Here is a 23,828-nt window from a genome sequence, read left to right as displayed (position 1 = left end):
CTAGGTGCTTGCTGCTGCTTGCTGCTGCTGCTTGCTTCTTCGTCTACGATATAATGGCAGTCCACAAACCAACGTGCATGCCGCCACCTACTGGAGTGTGTGGTCACTTGCAATCTTCCGGTTACTAGTCCAACGCTCTAACCACTAGGCTACCCTGCCGAGTTCAATGTACAATGTCCTAAATGCAATTGAACAAACATCACCTCTTTTTTCCTAATCTGATCTTTGAATCCTGGTCCACCGACCTTTCTTTGGAGGGCATATACTGTGGCAAGAAAAAGTATGTGAACCCTTTGGAAATATCTGGATTTCTGCATAAATTGGTCATAAAATTAGGTCACAACAATAGACAAACACAGTCTGCTTAAACTAATAACACACAATTATACATTTTCATGTCTTTATTAATACCATGTAAACATTCACAGTGCAGGGTGGAAAAACTATGTGAACCCTTGGATTTAATAACTGGTTGGCAGCAACAACCTCAACCAAACGTTTTCTGTAGTTGCAGATCAGTCGGGAGGAATTTTGGACCATTCCTCTTTACAAAACTGTTCCAGTTAAGCAATATTATTGGGATGTTTGGTGTGAACCACTCTCTTGAGGTTATGCCACAACATTTCAATCGGGTTGAGGTCAGGACTCTGACTGGGCCACTCCAGAAGGCGTATTTTCGTCTGTTGAAGCCATTCTGTTGTACGTTTACTTCTGTGTTTTGGGTCGTTGTCCTGTTGCATCACCCAACTTCTGTTGAGCTACAATTGGCGGACAGATAGCCTAACATTCTCCTGTCAAAATGTCTTGATAAACTTGGGAACACCATACTTTACAGTTGGGATGAGGTTTTGATGTTGGTGTGCTGTGCCTTTTTTTTCTCCACACATAGTGTTGTGTGTTCCCTCCAAACTCAGCTGTAGTTTCATCTGTCTACAGAATATTTTGCCAGTAGCACTGTGGAACATCCAGGTGCACTTCTGCAAACTTTAGACACACAGCAATGTTTTATTTGGACAGCAGTGGTTTCTTCCATGGTGTCCTCCCATGAACACCATTATTTTTTTTGTGTTTTATGTATCGTAGACTCGTCAACAGAGATGGTAGTATGTCCCAGAGATATCTGTAAGTCTTTAGCTGACACTAGGATTATTCTTAACCTCATTGAGCATTCTGCACTGTGCTCTTGCAGTCATCTTTGCAGCACGGCCACTCATAGGGAAAGTAGCAACAGTGCTGAACTTTCTCAATTTCTAGACAATTTGTCTTACCGTGGACTGATCCTCAGTGATGTCACCATTGCCCTTGATTCTACGCAATATTGTGCTGCTATTTTTTATTGACTTGGCCAAAGCTTTTGATATGGTAGACCATTCCATTTTTATAGGCCGGCTAATGAGTATTGGTGTCTCTGAGGGGTCTTTGGACTGGTTTGCTAACTACCTCTCTCAAAGAGCGCAGTGTATAAAATCAGAACATCTGCTGTCTCAGCCAATGCCTGTCACTAAGGGCGTACTCCAAGGTTCGATCCTAGGCCCCACGCTCTTCTCAATTTACATCAACAACATAGCTCAGGCAGTAGGAAGCTCTCTCATCCATGTACAGTGCCTTGCAAAAGTATTCGGCCCCCTTGAACTTTGCGACCTTTTGCCACATTTCAGGCTTCAAACATAAAGATATAAAACTGTATTTTTTGGGGAAATGGGAAAAAATGTCAGTCTCTCAATGTGCAAAACTGATAGAGACATACCCCAAGCGACTTACAGCTGTAATCGCAGCAAAAGGTGGCGCTACAAAGTATTAACTTAAGGGGGCTGAATAATTTTGCACGCCCAATCAGTTTTTGATTTGTTAAAAAAGTTTGAAATATCCAATAAATGTCGTTCCACTTCATGATTGTGCAGCACTTGTTGTTGATTCTTCACAAAAAAATACAGTTTTATATCTTTATGTTTGAAGCCTGAAATGTAAACTGGTCATCTCTATATACCTGTCGCAAGACCCACTGATTGATGCTTATTTATAAAACCCTCTTCGGCCTCACTCCCCCTTATCTGAAATATCTACTGCAGCCCTCATTCTCCACATACAACACCCGTTCTGCCAGTCACATTCTGTTAAAGGTCCCCAAAGCACACACATCCCTGGGTCGCTCCTCTTTTCAGTTCGGTGCAGCTAGTGACTGGAACGAGATGCAACAAACACTCAGACTGGACAGTTTTATCTCAATCTCTTCATTCAAAGACTCAATCATGGACACTCTTACTGACAGTTATGGCTGCTTTGTATGATGTATTGTTGTCTCTACCTTCTTGACCTTTGAGCTGTTGCCCAATAATGTTTGTACCATGTTTTTGTGCTGCTACCATGTTGTGTTGCTACCATGTTGCTACCATGTTGTGTTGCTACCATGTTGTTGTCATGTTGTGTTGCTATCATGCTGTGTTGTCATGTTTTGCTGTTATGTTGTTGTCTTAGGTCTCTCTTTAAGTAGTGTTGTGTCGCTCTTGTTGTGATGTGTGTTTTGTCCAATATTTATATTGTATTTATTTATTTATTTTTAAATCCCAGGCCCCTGTCCCCACAGGAGGCCTTATGCCTTTTGGTAGGCCGTCATTGTAAATAAGAATTTGTTCTTAGCGGACTTTCCTAGTTAAATAAAGGTTAAAAAAAAAATGAACATCAAGGCTTTTAGAGATACTTTTATAACCCTTTCCAGCTTTCTGCAAGTCAACAATTCTTAATCTTAGGTCTTCTGAGATCTCTTTTGTTCGAGGCATGGTTCACATCAGGCAATGCTTCTTGTGAATAGCAAACTCAAATTTTGTGAGTGTTTTTTATAGGGCAAGGCAGCTCTGACCAACATCTCCAATCTCGTCTCATTGATTGGACTCAATGTTAGCCGACTCCTGACTACAATTAGCTTTTGTAGAAGCCATTAGCCTAGGGGTTCACATACTTTTTCCAACCTACACTGTAAATGTTTAAATGATGTATTCAATATAGACAAGAAAAATACAATAATTTGTGTGTTATTAGTTTAAGCACACTATGTTTGTCTATTGTTGTGACGTAGATCAGATCAAATTTGATGACCAATTTACGCAGAAATCCAGGTAATTCCAAAGAGTACATATACTTTTTCTTGCCACTGTAAATATTCTCAGATTCCCATCTCTTCTGCTACACATCTATCAAATGGCTCTGATCTTACATTTGGCCTCACCTCTACCCAGTGGAACATTAATATCAATTATATATTGTTTCAAAGCTCTTTTGGGTAACCGGTCTACAATTTCATTCCCTTCCACCCCCGAATGTGCTGGGACCCAACAGAATCTCACTATTACACCCATTCTCTCAATTCTCCAAAATAACATTAATACCTCCAATAGTAGGTCACTCCTATTAGATTTACAAGATTATAAATTATTCAATACAGACAGAGAATCTGAGCATACTATAATTCTAACAGGTTGTACGTCCTCCACCCACTGTAGGGCAACTATTATCGCCAACAGTTCAACTGAGCATACTGACAGTTCATTTGTTAGTGTTCTACATATCTACACATCAAATTCAGGAACAGAAACGCCTGCTCCTGTACGCCCACTATCTGGTTCCTTGGATCCATCTGTGAAAAGCGGTAAAAAAAGGATAAACATTTCTACCAATGTAATTGTCAACCAGTTTCCCTATATCACCAACTTCTAACCAATCTTTACTTTTCTCTACCAAGGTTAGATCAACAACAGGATCTGGGAGAAACCATGGCGGACCATCCCCTATCACCACAGAAGGACCAGCCTCTTACTCCCTCAAACCACTCTCATCACCAAGCTTTCCAACTGTCCAACCAAAACCACGGCCTTGTCTACTAGTATATTCCCAACAGTCATCTAGAACAGTAGCAGTGGGATGCTCAACCTCACAGCTTTTCAGCGAATGACCATTTTTTTACACCATATATCAAAAGGCATCTCACCTGCCTCCACTAGTAAGGCACATACATATGTTGATTTAAACGCACCAATACATATCCTTAAAGCTATATACTGGATTCTGTCCAGTTTCTGAAGCCAAGTATTCGCCGCTGTTCCATAAACTATACACACGTAATCAATTGCTGTCCTGATCAGAGCCCTAAAAATATCCGTAATCGATTGTCTTTCAGCACCCTATTGCTAACCAGAGACCGAGCGCATAAGATTCACCACCTTCTTACACTTTGTTTCAACATTTATGATGATCTTTCCATGTATATTGCTCATTGAACCATAGACCCAAATATGTGTACTTAGAAACCCTATCCATAGGCTGTCCATACAGAAACAACTGTATATTATCAGCAACTTTCTTCTTCAAGAAGAACATACAACAAGACTTCGCCACTGACAATTTAAAACCCTAATCAATCGACCGACCATCTTTCAACATCCACTATAGCTTGTTGAATAGATTTGATCCCGAGAGACATTCTTTCCCCTCTTCCAAATAGCTCCATCATCAGCATATAGGGAAGCGCCAATACTCCAACTACATTCGAAAACACATTGTTAATCATAATGTTGAACAAAATAGGACTGATAGCACTGCCTTGAGGAATACCATTGTCAACTCTATAGGCTTCAGATAAAATGTATCCTATTTTAACTTGGAAAGAGCGATTAAATAAGGCCAAAACCCAGTTATATAATCTCCCACCAAAACCAAGTCTCTCCCACCTTCTCTTCACATAGAGTCATAATGTAAAAAAGACAGTAGCCATTACTTCATTCATGACCAGAGAAATACCATGAAGTTTTTTCAACTTCATTGCTCACCTTTATTAATGCATTCAAAGTAGATCTACCTTTTCTGAATACACTTTGACTCAAACCTCCATGTTCCAGGAAATATGACAATCTTTCAACTATCATCTTTACACAAGTTAGAGGTCAGTGCTACTGGTCTATAACTATCAGCACATGAAGGGTCCTTACCAGGCTTTACAAAAGGTAATATTACTGCACGTTTCCAACCAAAAGGTATAACCCCCTCACTCCAAATCGTATGAAATAATCCCAGGAGAACATGTATAACCTCATCAGGTAGATGCTTAAACATTACATAGCACAACTGATCCTGACCTGGGGCTGTATATCCACAGCCTATTAAGGCTGAACACATCTCATGTATGGTCAAATCAGGATCCATATTATTTAACAATACACACAATATTTAACAATACAAGAAAATATAAATATTTGGATGAGCAATATCAGAGCGGCATAGACTATGATACAGTAGAATAGGATACAGTATATACATATGAGATGAGTAATGCAAAATATGTCAACATTATTAAAGTGACTAGTGTTACATTTTTAAAGTGGCCAGTGATTTCAAGTCTATGTACAGTTTAAGTCGGAAGTTTACATACACCTTAGCCAAATACACTTAAACTCAGTTTTTCACAATTCCTGACATTTAATCCTAGTAAAACTCAGTTGGGATCACCACTTTATTTTAAGAATGTGAAATGTCAGAATAATAGTAGAGAGTGATTTATTTCAGCGTTGATTTCTTTCATCACATTCCCAGTGGGTCAGAAGTTTACATACACTCAATTCGTATTTGGTAGCATTGCCTTTAAATTGTTTAACATGGGGCAAACGTTTCACGTAGCCTTACACAAGCTTCCCACTCCTCCTGACAGAGCTACTGTAACTGAGTCAGGTTTGTAGGCCTTGCTCACACACGCTTTTTCATTTCTACCCACAAATGTTCTATAGGATTGAGGTCAGGGCTTTGTGATGGCCACTCAAATACCTTGCCTTTGTTGTCCTTAAGTCATTTTGCCACAACTTTGGAAGTATGCTTGGGGTCAATGTCCATTTGGAAGACCCATTTGCGACCAAGCTTTAACTTCCTGATGTCTTGAGATGTTGCTTCAATAAATCCATATAATTTCCCTGCCTCATGATGCCATCTCTTTTGTGAAGTGCACCAGTCCCTCTTGCAGCAAAGCACCCCCACAACATGATGCTGCCACCCCCGTGCTTCACGGCTGGGATGGTGTTCTTCAGCTTGCAAGCCTCTCCCTTTATCCTCCAAACACAACGATGGTCATTATGGCCAAACAGTTCTATTTTTGTCTCATCATCCCAGAGGACATTTCTCCAAAAAGTACGATATTTGTCCCCATACGCGGTTGCAAACCATACTTTTTTTATGGCGGTTTTGGAGCAGTGGCTTCTTCCTTGCTGAGCGGTCTTTCAGGTTATGTCGATATAGGACTCATTTTACTGTGGATATAGATGCTTTTGTACCTGTTTCCTCCAGCATCTTCACAAGGTCCTTTGCTGTTGTTCTGGGATTGGTTTGCACTTTTCGCACCAAAGTACGTTCATCTCTAGGAGACAGAACACGTCTCCTTCCTGAGTGGTATAACTGCTGCATGGTCCTATGGTGTTTAGACTTGGGTACTATTGTTTCTACAGATGAATGTGGTGTTTGGAAATCGATCCGAAGGATGAACCAGGCTTGTGGAGGTCTACAATTGTTTTCTGAGGTCTTGGCTGATTTCTTTTGATTTTCCCATGATGTCAAGCAGAGGCACTGAGTTTGAAGGTAGGCCTTGAAATACATCCACAGGTACACCTCCAATTGACTCAAATGATGTCAATTAGCCTATCAGAAACTTCTAAAGCCATGACATCATTTTCTGGAATGTTCCAATCTGTTTTTTACTTCTTATGGCTGGGGGGCAGTATTGAGTATCTTGGATGAATAAGTTGCCCAAAGTAAACGGCCTGCTCCTCAGTCTCAGTTGCTAATATATGCATATTATTATTGGTATTGGATAGAAAACACTCTAAAGTTTCTAAAACTGTTTGAATTATGTATGTGAGTATAACAGAACTTGTATGGCAGGCAAAATCCTGAGGAGAAATCAAAACAGAAAGTGAGAAATCTGAGCTTGGTATGTATTCACCACAGTTTCCAATGAAATCCCATTGAGATATTAATGATGTTGCACTTCCTAGGGGTTCCACTAGATGTCAACCATCTATAGAAATTTGAATGAGACTTCTACTGTGTTGTGGGACTGAATGAGAGCAGAATCTATCAGGTGATTGGCTGTCAGCCATTTTCTGATCACGCGCATTCCTCATGGTATCCACTTGTGTTCCATTGCTCATCAAGACACAAAGGAATACTCCGGTTGGAACTTTATTGAAGTTATATGTTAAAAACATCCTAATGATTGATTCTGTACTTAGTTTGAAATGTTTCTTCGACCTGTAATATAACTTTTTGAAGTTTTTGTCCGACGTAACGCTGACTAGAATGAGCGTTTGGATATGTATACCAAACGAGCTAACAAAAGAAGGTATTTGGACATAAATAACGGACATTATCGAACAAAACAAACATTTATTGTGGACCTGGGATTCCTGCAGTGCTTTCTGATGAAGATCATCAAATGTAAGGGAATATTTATCATGTTATTTCTTGTTTATGTTGACGCCATCATGGCGGCTATTGTGACTATTTCTTCTGAGCGACGTCTCAGATTGCATGGTTTGCTTATTCCGTAAAGTTTTTTTTAAATCAGACACAGCGGTTGCATTAAGGAGAGGTATATCTATAATAATTCCATGTGTATAACTTGTATTATCATCTACATTTATGATGAGTTTTTCTATTGAAGGATGTGGCTATGCAAAATCACTGGATGTTTTTGGAACTAGTGAATGTAACGTGCCAATGTAAACTCATATTTTGAAAAATATTAACTTTATCAAACAAAACATACATGTATTGTGTAACATGAAGTCCTATGAGTGTCATCTGATGAAGATCATCAAAGGTTAGTGATTAATTTGATCTCTATTTGTGCTTTTTGAAACTCCTCTCTTTGGCTGGAAAAATGGCTGTGTTTTTCTGTGGCTTGGTGGTGACCTAACAATCATTTGTGGTGCTTTCGCTGTAAACGCCTATTTGAAATCGGACACTGTGGTGGGATTAACAACAAGATTACCATTAAAACGGTATAAAATACATGTATGTTTGAGGAATTATAAGCATGAGATTTCTGTTGTTTTGAATTTGGCGCCCTGCACTTTCACTGGCTGTTGTCATATCATCCCGTTAATGGGATTGCAGCCATAGGAAGTTAAAGGCACAGTCACCTTAGTGTATGTAAACTTCTGACCCACTGGAATTGTGATACAGTGAATTATAAGTGAAATAATCTGTCTGTAAACAATTGTTGGAAAAATGACTTGTGTTATGCACAAAGTAGATGTCCTAACCGACTTGCCAAAACTATAGTTTGTTAACAAAAAATGTGTGGAGTGGTTGAAAAAATATGAGTTTTAATTACTCCAACCTAAGTGTATGTAAACTTCCGACATCAATTGTATATAGGGCAACAGCCTCTAATGTGCAAGTGATGGCTATTTAACAGTCTGATGGCCTTGAGATAGAAGCTTTTTTCAGTCTCTTGGTCCCAGCTTTGATGCACCTATACTGACCTAGCCTTCTGGATGATAGCGGGGTGAACAGGCAGTTGCTCGGGTGGTTGTTGTCCTTGATGATCTTTTTGACCTTCCTGTGACATTGGGTGCTGTAGGTGTCCTGGAGGGCAGGTAGTTGATGATGGTGATGCAAACCTCACTACCAAATTTCTTCAGCCTGCTGAGATTGAAGAGGCCCTGTTGTGCCTTCTTCACCACAGTCTATGTGTCTGGACCATTTCAGTTTGTCAGTGATGTGTACGCCTAGGAACTTGAAGTTTTCCACCTTCTCCACTGCTGTCCCGTCGATGTGGATAGGGGGGTGCTCCCTCTGCTGTTTTCTGAAGTCCACGATCAGCTCCTTTGTTTTGTTGACGTTGGGTGAGAGGTTATTTTCCTGAAACCACACTCCCAGAGACCTCACCTCCTCTGTCATCTGTCTCGTCATTGTTGGTAATCAGGCCTAATACTGTTGTGTCGTCTGCAAACTTGATGATTGAGTTGGAGGCGTGCGTGGCCACGCAGTCATGGGTGAACAGGGAGTACAGGAAGTAACTGAGCACGCCTCCTTTTGCGGCCCCAGTGTTGAGGATCAGAGAAGTGGCGGTGTTGTTTCCTACCTTCACCACCTGGGGGCGGCCCGTCAAATCAAATGTATTTATATAGCCGTTCTTACATCAGCTGATATATCAAAGTGCTGTACAGAAACACAGCCTAAAACCCCAAACAGCAAGCAATGCAGGTGTAGAAGCACGGAGGCTGGGAAAAACTCCCTAGAAAGGCAAAAACCTAGGAAGAAACCTAGAGAGCAACCAGGCTATGAGGGGTGGCCAGTCCTCTTCTGGCTGTGCCGGGTGGAGATTATAACAGAACATGGCCAATATGTTCAAATGTTCACAATTGACCAGCATGGTCAAATAATAATAATCACAGTAGTTGTCGAGGGTGCAACAAGTCAGCGCCTCAGGAGTAAATGTCAGTTGGCTTTTCATAGCCGATCATTGAGAGAATCTCTACCGCTCCTGCTGTCTCTGGAGAGTTGAAAACAGCAGGTCTGGGACAGGTAGCACGTCCGGTGAACAGGTCAGGGTTCCATAGCCGCAGGCAGAACAGTTGAAACTGGTAGTCCTGAGGCATGGTTGTAGGGCTCAGGTCCTCTGAGAGAGAGAGAGAAAGAAAGGGAGAATTAGAGAGAGCATACTTAAATTCAAACAGGACACTGGATAAGACTGGAGAAATACTCCAGATATAACAGACTGACCCTAGCCCCGTCAAGAAGTCCAGGATCCAGTTGCACAGGGCGAGAGCTTGGAGTGTACTATGTTGTTGAATGCTGAGCTATAGTCAATGAACAGCATTCTTAAATTGGTATTTCTCTTGTCCAAATGGGATAGGGCAGTGTGCAGTGCAATGGCGATTGCATCATCTGTGGATCTATTGGGGCGGTTAGCAAATTGAAGTGGGTCTAGGGTGTCAGGTAGGGTGGAGGTGATATGATCCTTGACTAGTCTCTCAAAGCACTTCATGATGACAAAATTGAGTGCTAGGGGGCAATAGTCATTTAGTTCAGTTACCTTTGGTCTCTTGGGTACAGGATCAATAGTGGACATCTTGAAGCATGTGGGGACAACAGACTGGGATAGGGAGAGATTGAATATGTCCGTAAACACTCCAGCCAGCTGGTCTGCGCATGCTCTGGGGACGCAGCTAGGGAGGCCGACAGCCTGGCGAGGGTTAACACGCTTAAATGTCTTACTCATGTCGGCCACGGAGAAGGAGAGCCCACAGTCCCTGGTAGCGGGCCGCGTCGGTGGAACTGTGTTATCCTCAAAGTGGGCGAAGAAGGTGTTTAGCCTGTCTGGAAGCAAGACGTCGGGGTCCGCGACGTGGCTGGTTTTCCCTTTGTAGTCCGTGATTGTCTGTAGAACCTGCCACATACGTCTCGTGTCTGAGCAATTGAATTGCGACTGCACGTTGTCTCTATACGGACTTTTTGCCTGTTTGATTGCATTACAGAGGGAATAACTACACTGTTTGTAATTGGCCATATTCCCAGTCACCTTCCCACGGTTAAATGCAATTGTTTATGCTTTCAGTTTTGTGCGAATGCTGCCATCTATCCATGGTTTCTGATTTGGGTAGGTTTAATTAGTCAAAGTGGGTACAACATCTCCTATACACTTCCTCATGAACTCAGTCACCGTATCAGTGTATTTGTTTATGTTGTCGGAGGCTACCCAGAACATATCCCAGTCTGCGTTATCAAAACAATCTTGAAGTTTGGATTCTGATTGGTCAGACCAGCGTTGAATAGTCCTTAGCACTGGTACTTCCTGTTTGAGTTTCTGCCTATAGGAAGGGAGGAGCAAAATGGAGTCATGATCAGATTTGCCGAAGGGAGGGTGGGGGAGGGCCTTGTCGGCATCCCGGAAGTTGGCGTAGCAGTGGTTGAGTGTTTTAGCAGCGCGAGTACTACAGTCAAAGTGTTGATAGAAATTCGGTGACGTTTTTCTCATATTTGCTTTGTTAAAATCCCCAGATACAATAAATGCGGCCTCAGGATATGTGGTTTCCAGTTTGCATAAAGTCCAGTGAAGTTCTTTGACGGCCTTCAGGGTATCGGCTTGAGGGGGAATATATACGGCTGTGACTATAACCGAAGAGGATTCTATTGGGAGGTAATACGGTCGGAATTTGATTGTGAGGTATTCTAGATTGGGCGAACAAAAGGACTTGAGTTCCTGTATGTTATCACAATCACACCATGAGTAGTTAATCAGGAAACATGCACCCCTGCCCTTCTTCTTCCCAGTGAGATATTTATTCCTGTCTGCGCTATGAACTGAGAAGCCACAACTAGCTGATCGGACTCAGACAGTATATCCCAAGAAAGCCATGTTACCGTGAAACAGAGTATGTTACAATCTCTGTTGTCTCTCCATAAGGAAATCCTTGCCCTGAGCTCGTCAACTTAATTTTTATTTTATACAGTGCCTTGCGAAAGTATTCGGCCCCCTTGAACTTTGCGACCTTTTGCCACATTTCAGGCTTCAAACATAAAGATATAAAACTGTATTTTTTTGTGAAGAATCAACAACAAGTGGGACACAATCATGAAGTGGAACAACATTTATTGGATATTTCAAACTTTTTTAACAAATCAAAAACTGAAAAATTGGGCGTGCAAAATTATTCAGCCCCTTTACTTTCAGTGCAGCAAACTCTCTCCAGAAGTTCAGTGAGGATCTCTGAATGATCCAATGTTGACCTAAATGACTAATGATGATAAATACAATCCACCTGTGTGTAATCAAGTCTCCGTATAAATGCACCTGCACTGTGATAGTCTCAGAGGTCCGTTAAAAGCGCAGAGAGCATCATGAAGAACAAGGAACACACCAGGCAGGTCCGAGATACTGTTGTGAAGAAGTTTAAAGCCGGATTTGGATGCCAAAACTCTAATTATCATCATACTGAGACATTCCATCATTAGTATTATTATGAGTCAACATATCAACAATCATGGCAACAGTAACATCTGTTACTCCTAAACTTTGTTGCTGCTTACACAATGATCTTCAACTTGGCAGTTCTTCTTTCCACAAACGCAGTCAGGTTGATAACCTTTCCAATGAAAGTTAATCTAAGTAACTATTAAGGTGTCCTTTGAAACAATACATTTGTGAAAGCAAGATTTCTGAGATGGTATTAGTGTCGACCAACAAAAGCAACATTTCCTACAGTAGGTCTACTTATTCCAGGAGTAACCCTATTATCTCCATCGTTCTGCATAATAGTTCCACCAATCTGGCTTGCAGCCTCTGCATAAGTGACATGAGTGATTTTATATCTTTGGGCCTCTCAAGCCTCTTACAACATTTAACCTTGACATTGTTCCCACATTCACCATAATCATGTTCCCCTCCTCACATCGTTTCTTTCCTTTGCACAGAGCCACTACATGTCACATTCTTTGGCATTTAAAACACCTTAATGGAGGTGGGACAAACTCTAACAGTAAAAGCCAGGATGCTCATCTGTACTTTCTTAGGTACAACCTTCTCAAACATGAATAATATGGACAGGCTTTCACTTCTTTGCCTCTCTTTCTTACTGAACAGCATTTGGTTTCAACCATTATGCCCCCCCCTCCCCCTCTACATTTTATTTTACATAATCTAGGGACATAGATAGTGGAATCCCAGAAATGACCCCCCTCAGCATAGCCAAAGCTCCAGGGAAATGACTTGTGATTTTCTTCCCCATGAGAGTTTTCATTTCAGTATCTTCCCTTGCTGAACATGGTCAGCACAGAATATTAACAGTCTACCATTACCAATGAACCGAGCTAATATGACTTCCCTTATCTCTTTCTTAACAGCATTGGCTAATTGAATAGGGTGTAGATGAAACACAATTACAACTTTCCATTCCGAGCAGTGGGGCTCCTTATTCATTTTTTTTTTAAATGGACTTGCCTGTTTTGCATGTTATTTTGGCATTAATACATGTCACATAGTTTGCAAACAATGTAAAAAATATACATATAATTGAGTTAATAAAGCCACATACAAACCTGGTCTCTTTTTTGTTTTCTTGAGTAAGGCAGCTCCAAAATGCAGGCGTTTCAGCCTAGCTCAGTACTTTCTATCAGCACCACGTTGCACAGTGATTGGCTCTGTGTTCTGTCACTCATGGGGCCACTACATCACCACCAACTCTAAGGGTAGAGCTAGAAAATTCAAGCCCCTTGTGTGCTGCCATAGAGTTACATTGGAAGTGCCCATCCAAGAAGGCTCAAGGTCATTGGCCACAGATAAAATGAAGTAAAATCACGTTATATGTACAGTAGCTTTAATTGGACTGATCATGTCAACATCATACTTTCAAAATCTTAGCTAACAGTTATTATCATGAATCAAGTCGACAATCTACTGGCAAATCATTTTAAATCCTTGTCATATGAAGACAAATTATGCAGACAAATTATAGATAAAATGTATTGGTGCTCATCAGCCATTGGATATAAACATTACACAAGTTGGAAATCGGAAATTCAACAATGAGTGGTTTGGAAGGAATCAGTGACAGTGGCTAACTGCAAGCATTGCAAAGCAATCACTAGCCTGCTATTCAGTGGAGTGGCTGTGTGGTCCCAAATCTGGTATTAAGGGGCTCTTTTCCAAGTTTAAAATTATAAACCATCAACATTGGCCATACTTTCAATGAATATTGATTTGTGCCGTGCACAAAACAACTTAACTCGGAACTGCAAAAACTTGACTTCAGTGAGTTCAAGACAACTGGGAAGTCAGGACTAAACAAGCTCCGACTGAGAAAATACGTTTTAAACGGTCATCCAATTCTGAATTGTAAATCTTTCCACAGAGGACCGCCGCGACACTTTCTTGTTTAAGTGAGCACAACAAGGGTAGTCCAAAAATGTATTGTATGCTGCTGCATAAATTATGTAATATGCCAGGGAGATATGTAAACTGTAGCTAAGAAAGAAATACTAAGTGTATGTTGTGTATTAAGACGTTAGTAGCCCATGTGCCTCACCCTAATAATTGTGTCTATTTACCCCTCATAAATTCACCTACTGTTCTGACTTGGTGGTGCACATGTAGCCTATAACCTGTTTTAGAGAAATGTAATCGTTGAATATTGTAAGAGCTTTCATTGTCTGTTTATATGCCCCCTTTATTTATCCTACCGTTCTGACTTGGTGTACAGGGAGAGCACTGTAAGAAAGGCCCATGTTCTGAATTCTGTCGCTGTACATTTCAAAAGCGCTAAACTAATAGTAATACTTACGACGTCTGTCCTAGTTCACTCATTAATGTCTTAGTCAAAATTACGGATTGCCTCTTATCCGCTTGTCATCCCCTTATGCCATAGTTTGTACATCTCAATTGTCATTAGAAACCACATTTGTTTAAACAACTTAGCCATTTCAGCTATGTTTTTTTTTTTTTTAAAGGCAGTACATGAGGCTGAATTAATAACGGTTTTGCTGCCAGACAAGATTCTGCTGATAGCCAGGTGTAACAGTGGTAAAATGTTGGGATTACCGTTGGGGCATCTATGTAACCATAACAGTTTGTGGGCACCGTTTGTCACCGGTATAGTGCAATTCATTTATTGTTTAGTGGCTTTGTTGGCATGCATCCCACTTTTTCTTTTTTTGCCCAACCAAGATTTACATGCTAAAATCGCCACTGATTCCCGAGACATCATTCGTTTTGTTTTTCACTACCTTCACCCTCTTCACGGTCTCAACACTAGAACTGTCACTGCTGTCAGCAGCTCTTGTAGCAGGGCCATTCTTTTTTTAATTTTAGTTTTCACCACAGACGTCCAGGACTTTCATCATCCCCACCCATACCATCAGAACTATTATCCACGTCCTGCACAGCTGTTGCTAAAACCGCCTACCAGAATATAGAACTATAGATTCCGCTTCCTTGTTTGAAGTCGAACCTTGCGCGTCCAAGTTTACACTAACCCCGTATGTTGTGCACTCGTCGATTAAGTTGCTAAACAACCAACCTGTCTATAATGAACGGTGGCAACAGTCTGTGACCAAGCGTTCTATCCCCATAGCAACCAACTTGCATAGACGTACACATTTTCCTGTCAGCGTTTGCGTTGAGTCAGTACATTTTTTTAGTTCTTGTAAATGTATTATACTGCTCTTCAAATCATTATTCAAAACATTTTTCTCAAACAGTAATGTGAAGCTGTTATTGTAGTAGGCGTTCCTGTCTAGTATTAATATTTCTGCACTTTTAGAACTGTGACGTCACGAATGTACATTTGTATATTTGGGCGGTCTGACGCATGCGCGCAGCGTGACATGGAAAAATAATCTTGAACAGCTGTAGCTACCATTCTTATTATGCCTCAGTGGTAGCTACCAAAAAATACTAGTAACTGTCTGGGGCTGTATTGTAGCCATCTGGAGGTTCTGTACAGGGAGTCGGAGGAAGCGAAATAGCTAGCTCGTGCCGCTAACTGTCACAATGTCCCTGCAAAGGTGTCAAACTGATTGGGAAGAAATTGACCAAGAATATCAACAATTACAGGTAGGCCTATGTGAAGCCTGTTTGACAGCTAGCTAACGTTAGTGCGTAGCGTGACGTGTACTACCGTCAGTTCGGCAAGAGAGGAGACGATATAGCTACGATTGTCAACTCAGTTTAGTAGATTGCTAGCTAGCCTGTTAGTTCGTTTGCTAGCTAGCTGGTTCAATTATTTATTTATTTTTTTTATTTTACCTTTATTTAACCAGGCAAGTCAGTTAAGAACAAATTCTTATTTTCAATGACGGCCTGGGAACAGTGGGTTAACTGCCGGCAGAGGTTGATAACGACAGATTTGTACCTTGTCAGCTCGGGGGTTTGAACTCACAACCTTCCGGTTACTAGTCCAACGCTCTAACCACTAGGCTACCCTGCCGCCCCATCCCAGAAATTAACCTTTTGTCAAATTAGTATGCTGGGTTATCGGGTAACGTTATAATTGTACACAATATTTTGTATTCAGGAACTTTCCAATATAATTATGCTGAACAAAAATATAAACGCAACATGTAAAGTTCCATGAGCTGAAATGAAAGATCCCAGAAATGTTCCATATGCACAAAAAGCTTATTTCTCTCAAATTGTCTACCAATTTGTTTACATCCCTATTAGTGAGCATTTTTCCTTTGCCAAGACAATCCATCCAGCTGACAGGTGTGGCATATCAAGAATTATACAGCATGATCATTACACATGTGCATCTTGTGCTGGGGACAATAAAAGGCCACTCTAAAATGTGCAGTTTTGTCACAACACAATGCCACAGATGTCTCAAGTTTTGAGGGAGCGTACAATTGGCATGCTGACTGCGGTAATGTCCACCAGAGCTGTTACCAGATAATTTAATAGTCCTTTCTCTACCATAAGCCACCTCTATCGTTTTAGAGAATTTGCAGTACATCCAACCGGCCTCTCAACCGCAGGCCACGTGTATAGTTTTGTGTGGGCAAGCGGTTTGTTGAAGTTAACGTTGTGAACCATAACCCCCAAGTGCCCCATGGGGCGGTGGGTTTATGGTATGGGCAGGCATAAGCTATGGCCACTGAACACAATTGCATTTTAATTGCATTTTATCGATGGCAATTTGAATGCAGAGATACGTGATGAGATTCTGAGGCCCATTGTTGTGCCATTCATCCGCCGCCATCACCTCATGCTTCAGCATGAAAGTGCACTGCCCCAAGATCTGTATACAATTCCTGACATCTGAAAATGACGCAGTTCTTCCATGGCCTGCATACTCACCAGACATGTCACACATTGAGTATGTTTGAGATGCTCTGGATCGACGTGTTAGACAGTGTGTTCCAGTTCCCGCCATTATCCATCAACTCCATACAGCCATTGGAGAGTGGGACAACATTCCACAGGCCACAATCAACAGCCTGATCAACTCTATGCGAATCAGTCAAATTACTGATTTCCTTATGAATTGTAACTCACTCAGTAGAATCTTTGAAATTGTTGCATTTTATATTTTTGTTCGGTATATTATCCTGGGGTATGCAAGTCAGGTTTACTTGAATTGGTGCAGCTAGCTAGATTTTAATATATGGAAATTTGGCCAGTGAATGGCAAACGTTAGCTCGTTAACTAGCAATAATAGCTTGTTGAGGTCATAATAACAAGCAAGCAAACTAGCTAGCTCAGGTTGATAACAATGATTAGTAGCTAGCTAGTTGTTTTTATAGTGAAATCTCCCGAATTGTAACTTCGGCGCAGTTAAATCAGTCAACCAATGCAGGTATGTAGCAAATAAGGGTCACTTTACCCAGGGTGCAGTGGCTTCTTTCCCTCTCATTTCCTTCTTGACACCACTTGAAAGGACAGGATAAGTTCAAAATAAAATAATTGCCGATATATTTGAGTACAGATGAAACATCCTTCGGTAATTTATTTCCATTTTATTTATAGGAAACTCACAAAGTGTACAGACAGAAGCTCGATGAGCTCACCAATCTCCAGGCAACATGCAGCAGTGCCATTAGTAAACAGCGGAAGGGTCTAAAAGACCTCGGGCACAGTCTGTGCAAGTAAGTAGCCTACTCTTAGTGCTGTCAGTTGACACATAATGGTTGTCTTATTTTCCTGTACCAAAGGTCCCCATAAGTAGGACCTGAGTGTTTAAAGGTTTCATTTTCTTCTACAGGTGCACAAAAACGAGTGATGAGAAAGAAACGGAACTGATCAAAGACATCCAAATGCAAATTAAAGACAAAGAGAACTTCTTCTTTGATATGGAAGCCTATTTGCCAAAGAAGAATGGGTCAGTGTATTTGAGGACTTGATTATTACATATTTTGGTTACAGATGTTACCATGTGAGGGTGTCAAAGCATATTGTAAAATGTTTCTCTTTTCAGATTGTACTTAAATTTGGTGCTTGGCAATGTGAATGTAACACTTCTCAGCAACCAGGCAAAGTAAGTGTGCTTTAACAAAATATCTGTATTCAGTCACATCCCCATGGTTTCTGCTTATGACCCCCTGTTTGTTCTATTCTCTGGAGCAGATTTGCCTATAAAGATGAATATGAGAAGTTCAAGCTTTTTATGACAATAATCTTGATGTTTGGGGCCATAACCTGTCTCTTTTTGCTCAATTACCGGTGAGTTGGCTATGTTATGCATTTGATGTTTCCTTGTAGCATCTTTTAATGTTTCATCAAAGCAAAGTAGTTGTAAATGTCTGTTTTGTTGTTGCAGTGTCACAGATGAAATCTTCAACTTCTTGCTGGTTTGGTACTACTGCACTTTGACCATAAGGGAAAGCATCCTCATGAGCAATGGGTCCCGGTGAGCTACTAAGCTTTTAATGTGATAAAAAAATGTTTTAACTCTGTGAGATCAAAATACTTTACCAGTGTGCCTACCAAGTTATGCTTCTTTATTCTAATTCCAAAACATGTGTCCTTTCAGGATCAAAGGGTGGTGGGTCTCCCATCATTATGTCTCTACCTTCCTATCAGGTGTAATGCTTACCTGGTAAGTGCTTTATTTATTTTTAACTTTGAACACTTTCTTTGAATTGCTGTTGGTCAAAAGCAAAACATCTGTTGGCAGTTGCCCTAAAAGGTTTTCTGACAAGCAGTTTGATTGATTAACGTTATCCCATCACCTGTATTGATTGGTTCCTCTGTTTGCTTCTTCTCAAAGGCCAGAGGGGTCCATGTATCAGATGTTTAGAAGTCAATTCCTTGCATTCTCCATTTACCAGAGTAAGCATCTACTTTTTCTATTTATACTGAACAAAAATATAAATGCAACATGTAAAGTGTTGGTCCTATGTTTCATGAGCTGAAATAAAATATCCTAGAAATCTTCCATGTGCACAAAAAGCTTATTTTCCACAAATGTGTTTACATCCCTATTAGGGATCATTTCTCCTTTGCCAAGATAATCCATCCAGCTGACAGGTGTGGCATATCAAGAATTATACAGCATGATCATTACACATGTGCACCTTGAGCTGGGGACAATAAAAGGCCGCTCTAAATGTGCAGTTTTGTCACACAACACAATGCCACAGATGTCTCAAGTTTTGAGGGAGTGTACAATTGTACGACCAACCGCAGACCATATGTAACCACGTCAGCCCAGGACCTCCACATCTGGCTTCTTCACCTGCGGGATTGTCTGAGACCAGTCACCCAAACAGCTGATAAAACTGAGGAGTATTTCTGTCTGTAATAAATAACTTTTGTGAAGAGAAACTATTTCATATTGGGTGGGCTTGGCTCCCCAGCGGGTGGGCCCCTGCCCAGTCATGTGAAATCCATTGATTAGGACCTGCTGAATTTATTTCAGTTGACTGATTTCCTGATATGAACTGTAACTCAGTAAAATAGTTGACATTTTTGTGTGTTGCGTTTAATAGTCTTGTTACGTAGATATTGTGTTGAGGAAAAAAATAATCACAAGCCGCACAATACAGCCTAAATTACTGTAATGTAAGTGCATGTCACTGCTCAAACATTATTGGTTGTTAAGGTGTTTGATACATATTTTATTTATCCATCCTTTTGTTTTTCAGGCTTTGTGCATTTTCTTCAATATTACTACCAAAGTGGCTGCTTATACCGGTTACGAGCTTTGGGGGAGAGAAATCAGTTGGACCTCACAGTGGGTAAGATGAGCTCCTTTTCAGTTAGGGAAGCTTCTAAGGCTTGCTTATTGGTTATGACTTGGGAAACCCCCTGTGGGCTTTTGAACCATTTACAAGACAGTTGTGTGTGTTAATAGTTGTTGCAATAAAGTGGGCCACAAGCAACCCCATGACTACAAAAATGGGACGACGGTGGGGTTTTACCATTAAGCAAGTTGTTTCTCTTCCATGTTGAGTGAAATCCCAGTTGTCGGAATACCTTGCAGAACATCACACTCTTTGAATTTCAAGTTTTCCTTTCTACTGCCCAAAATTGCAATTATGATATACATTTTTCTAGTGTATTTCTATCTGGCTGACCACAGAGAGCTGATGGATAACATCTCACAATCAGTTTGCAGCTGCCCCTTGAACAGAGTATTGGTTCTGACATACAGAATGTTTAGCTCTGTTTTTGGTATAGCTTACTGTATTCTCCTTACCATAATGTGTCTAATGATTAACCTATACCCTTGACAAAGCTTTTTAAACTGGATGTAAACTTTCTGTAGTTTGTGCCTTAGCGAATGTTAATTTTCCACCATTAGTAATGTATGCGTGTCTGTTTTGCAGAAGGGTTTCAGTCATGGATGTGGAGAGGGCTCACCTTCCTCTTGCCATTTCTCTTTTTCGGCCATGTAAGTCAAACACCAGACCACCACGCAGCGCCTAAATATGGGTTTAGTTCATAGGTTGTTTACATTTATTCCACCTTTCTACTACTTTCAACTCAAGACATTGACGTATCAGGCTTAATATCTTTTCTCAACAGTGATGAACTTAAACACAATTGTATTAATTGGTCATCCAGGGATGAGGTCAGGTTAGTCTGGGTGTGTGCCAGTGTGTTTCACACAGACTGGGATGAGAGTGGGGTGGGGAGACGGTCAACTGAAAGTAAGAGGTTATTGCAAAGTCTGTCACTGTTGTAAATAAAGTCTTGCCCAACATGATTGCAAGGCTTTAATTTAGTTCCTTATTCCAGTGAATAAGATGGTTATTTCTGCTGTTTATACATTTACATGTACACACTCCAGGGTAAGCTTCCATGCTCGTGTGCTTGAATAAGGTTTCAGGTCTTGGACTGAGCTTTTCTCTCTCTCTCTCTCCAATCCCCTTCACAGTTCTGGCAGCTGTACAATGCTATGACTCTGTTTCGGTTGGCAGGACATGAAGACTGTAAAGAGTGGCAGGTAAGGACAGAAATACTACCCTACAATCTCTAAGTCCATTGTTTTCAAATACAATACAACATGTCTCTACTTCCAGCCCGTCTTGTGCAAGCTCGTCTAGAATTTTCTTGTAACCTATGCTCGTTACAAGACGACGCTGGACGCTGGAAGATTAACCTTGTGATGTTATTATACTAAATGTCATGAATACATGTCATTCCTAGTGCCTTTGTTTGTATCTTTTCAGGTATTTATGTTGGCACTGACATTTCTTGTCCTATTCCTGGGGAATTTTCTCACCACATTAAAAGTTGTTCATCAAAAGATCCAGGAAAACCCAGAAAAGGTGCAAAAGCAGGAGTGAGTGAGTCTGACTACAGCTCAGAACTCCAAGTGGCCAGTAACCAATAAGCAAAAGGGCACTTTGACACGCACAGCCGATGGAAAGATGGACGGCAGAGGGTTTGTGCCAGGAAAAGACAGAGCAGAGAGACCAATGTGTCTCGGACCGTGACGACAGCTGCAACATTAACCAATAATCTTGGCTGAGTGTGCTTTTGTTTCCGATAACCTGTCAATGTCCTTGCTACACATGCAATCACAACACAGAGCAGCTTTCATCTGGCAGATGAACCACTGCGATCCTGGACCATTTGAGGCTTGATCCTTTTAGATTTAGTGAGTGGACAGACTAATTATGGTGTTGATGTTTTTAGGTCGGAGCATGAACTACATGTACAGAGAGCCACTCTTCAAACTATATGCAACTCAACAAAGACAAGTAGCATTAGGTCAGGGTTTCCCAAACTCAGTCCTGGGCCCCTCCAGGTGCACGTTTGAGTGTTTGCCCTAGAATTACACAACTAAATCAAATGATCAAAGCTTGATGATGATTAGTTGGGTATTTGAGTCAGCTGTGTAGTGCTAGGACAAAAAACAAATGTGTACCCAGGGGGGGCCCATGACTGAGTTTGAGAAACCCTGCATTAGGTCATGAGAAAAGGTGAGTTTATATGTATATATGTACTGTGTGGTCATGTCACTACTTCACATAACTGTTATCGGTATGGCATATTCGAATACGTCCAGGGCACAGCCATTTTTTCACTGTTATTTGTAACTACACGTGTCTGTCGTTTTGATGTTTTTCAGTAAAGATTCATTGAACTATATATTTCTCCCCGGTGTGCTGTTGAAAGTTAACCCATTTGCTTATTTCTGGATAGTGACATGTCTATATTATATAAACTAAAGCCTGCTTCTTCTTTCAGCAAGGTACCAGCCAGGACATAACTGATCATAGACATTTACACATTTTAACAGCAGCAGTTTACTACCATTGTTTGGGTTGATTTGGCAACCATAAATTACACAGGCATTCAATTTTGAAATGATGCGTATACTAATGATACTGACCAGGTTTGAGTATACAAGGGTTTCTCTTCTGTAGTGGTCTGCACCTTGCTTAGCTGAGTGCCTGGTGTTGTAACATTTAAGACGCAGTGGATTTGGCATAGAGACAAAAGTCCATATTTTTTAAATCCTGTAATCTGGTTCAAAATGAAAACCCTTTCAATTAATTATTATTTGAGAGACTTGTCCAAATCAGGTTGTGCAAGACGATGCTGGTTATTTGAGTTCACCTTGATCACAATATGCTGTTAAGGTCCACAACAAACAATTGCTGCTATGAGCACTGGTACTGTGAACAAATGATTGGCAATAATGTCTTGAGCACGAATGTGCTGGAGTGTATATAACTCTGCTGACATCCATGGTATGTATTGTAACGCGTCCACTCTGAACTATGTACAATTCTCAAGAGTTTTTGTACCCATTTTCAGCATTTCATTTTTTACTGTTATTAGATGTGCATTTGAACAAAGTCCCAACTTTTATTACTTAGTGACAGGGCTTTCTAAATGCCTTATCTCTCACTGTAGCCTGTCACAATTGCGTGATGTATGTTTTTGTTCCATTTGGAATCAAGTGTTATGTTATTGGGGAAAATGTAAGGTCTTGGACTTTTAGTCTTGTTTTCATTTAAAAAAAAATCTATTGTACTCTCAAAGGGAACCACTATTTTTGTTACACTTGTAGGAAAAAGCTAAAGCATGTTATTGAATTTAACATTTTGGTCTAATGGTCTGCTGTCAAATCTGCCACAATGCAGTACACAACAGATCCTATTTCCTCATGTATTGTTAGTTTGGTTTAATGTTCATGTCATCGATTGTCCTGTCATAAGACTAACTTGTGCCTGAACGTACACCTGTAACAAGAGACACTGGACAAAATAATTTAATTTATGCTGTCTCTTACTGCTTTTTCACACTGTATACATGGCTGTAAGACAAATAAAACATCTGATTCAAATATTTTGTGATGTCTTTTCATTATGTTTAGTTGTGGCATTTAATTGATTGGGCTGATTTATTTTCAACATGACTTATGTTAATATTGAATCAGCTTTGCATGATGGTAACGGTTCCCTCTTGGGGGAATATACTTATGTCAGAGCCATTTATTTACATACATGGATATATATGGCTCTGTGTAATGTAATTTTACAACTAGAAAATCATGTGATGTGTTTCTTTCCTAAACATACAGTGCCTTGCGAAAGTATTCGGCCCCCTTGAACTTTGCGACCTTTTGCCACATTTCAGGCTTCAAACATAAAGATATAAAACTGTATTTTTTTGTGAAGAATCAACAAGTGAGACACAATCATGAAGTGGAACGACATTTATTGGATATTTCAAACTTTTTTAACAAATCAAAAACTGAAAAATTGGGCGTGCAAAATTATTCAGCCCCTTCACTTTCAGTGCAGCAAACTCTCTCCAGAAGTTCAGTGAGGATCTCTGAATGATCCAATGTTGACCTAAATGACTAATGATGATAAATACAATCCAACTGTGTGTA

At 40.5% G+C, this 23,828-nt stretch overlaps 1 protein-coding gene across 1 annotated transcript; it reads left to right on the top strand.

The window, feature by feature from the left end:
• The first annotated feature begins 15,345 nt into the window (after positions 1 to 15,345).
• Positions 15,346 to 23,276, top strand: LOC110537200 (transmembrane protein 120B). The gene is made up of 12 exons (XM_021623052.2): positions 15,346 to 15,589; positions 17,501 to 17,619; positions 17,736 to 17,852; positions 17,949 to 18,008; positions 18,098 to 18,193; positions 18,291 to 18,380; positions 18,504 to 18,569; positions 18,741 to 18,802; positions 19,618 to 19,710; positions 20,302 to 20,366; positions 20,853 to 20,921; positions 21,148 to 23,276. The coding sequence occupies exons 1-12, from the start codon at positions 15,527 to 15,529 to the stop codon at positions 21,262 to 21,264; spliced, it is 1,017 nt and encodes a 338-aa protein (XP_021478727.1). The 5' UTR covers positions 15,346 to 15,526; the 3' UTR covers positions 21,265 to 23,276.
• Positions 23,277 to 23,828: the final 552 nt, after the last annotated feature.

Source organism: Oncorhynchus mykiss, chromosome 12, assembly GCF_013265735.2.
Source record: "Oncorhynchus mykiss isolate Arlee chromosome 12, USDA_OmykA_1.1, whole genome shotgun sequence".
NCBI classification, from domain to species: domain Eukaryota; kingdom Metazoa; phylum Chordata; class Actinopteri; order Salmoniformes; family Salmonidae; genus Oncorhynchus; species Oncorhynchus mykiss.
Note: the sequence above shows the minus strand (reverse complement) of the source record. Positions and strands in the feature narration are given on the sequence as shown.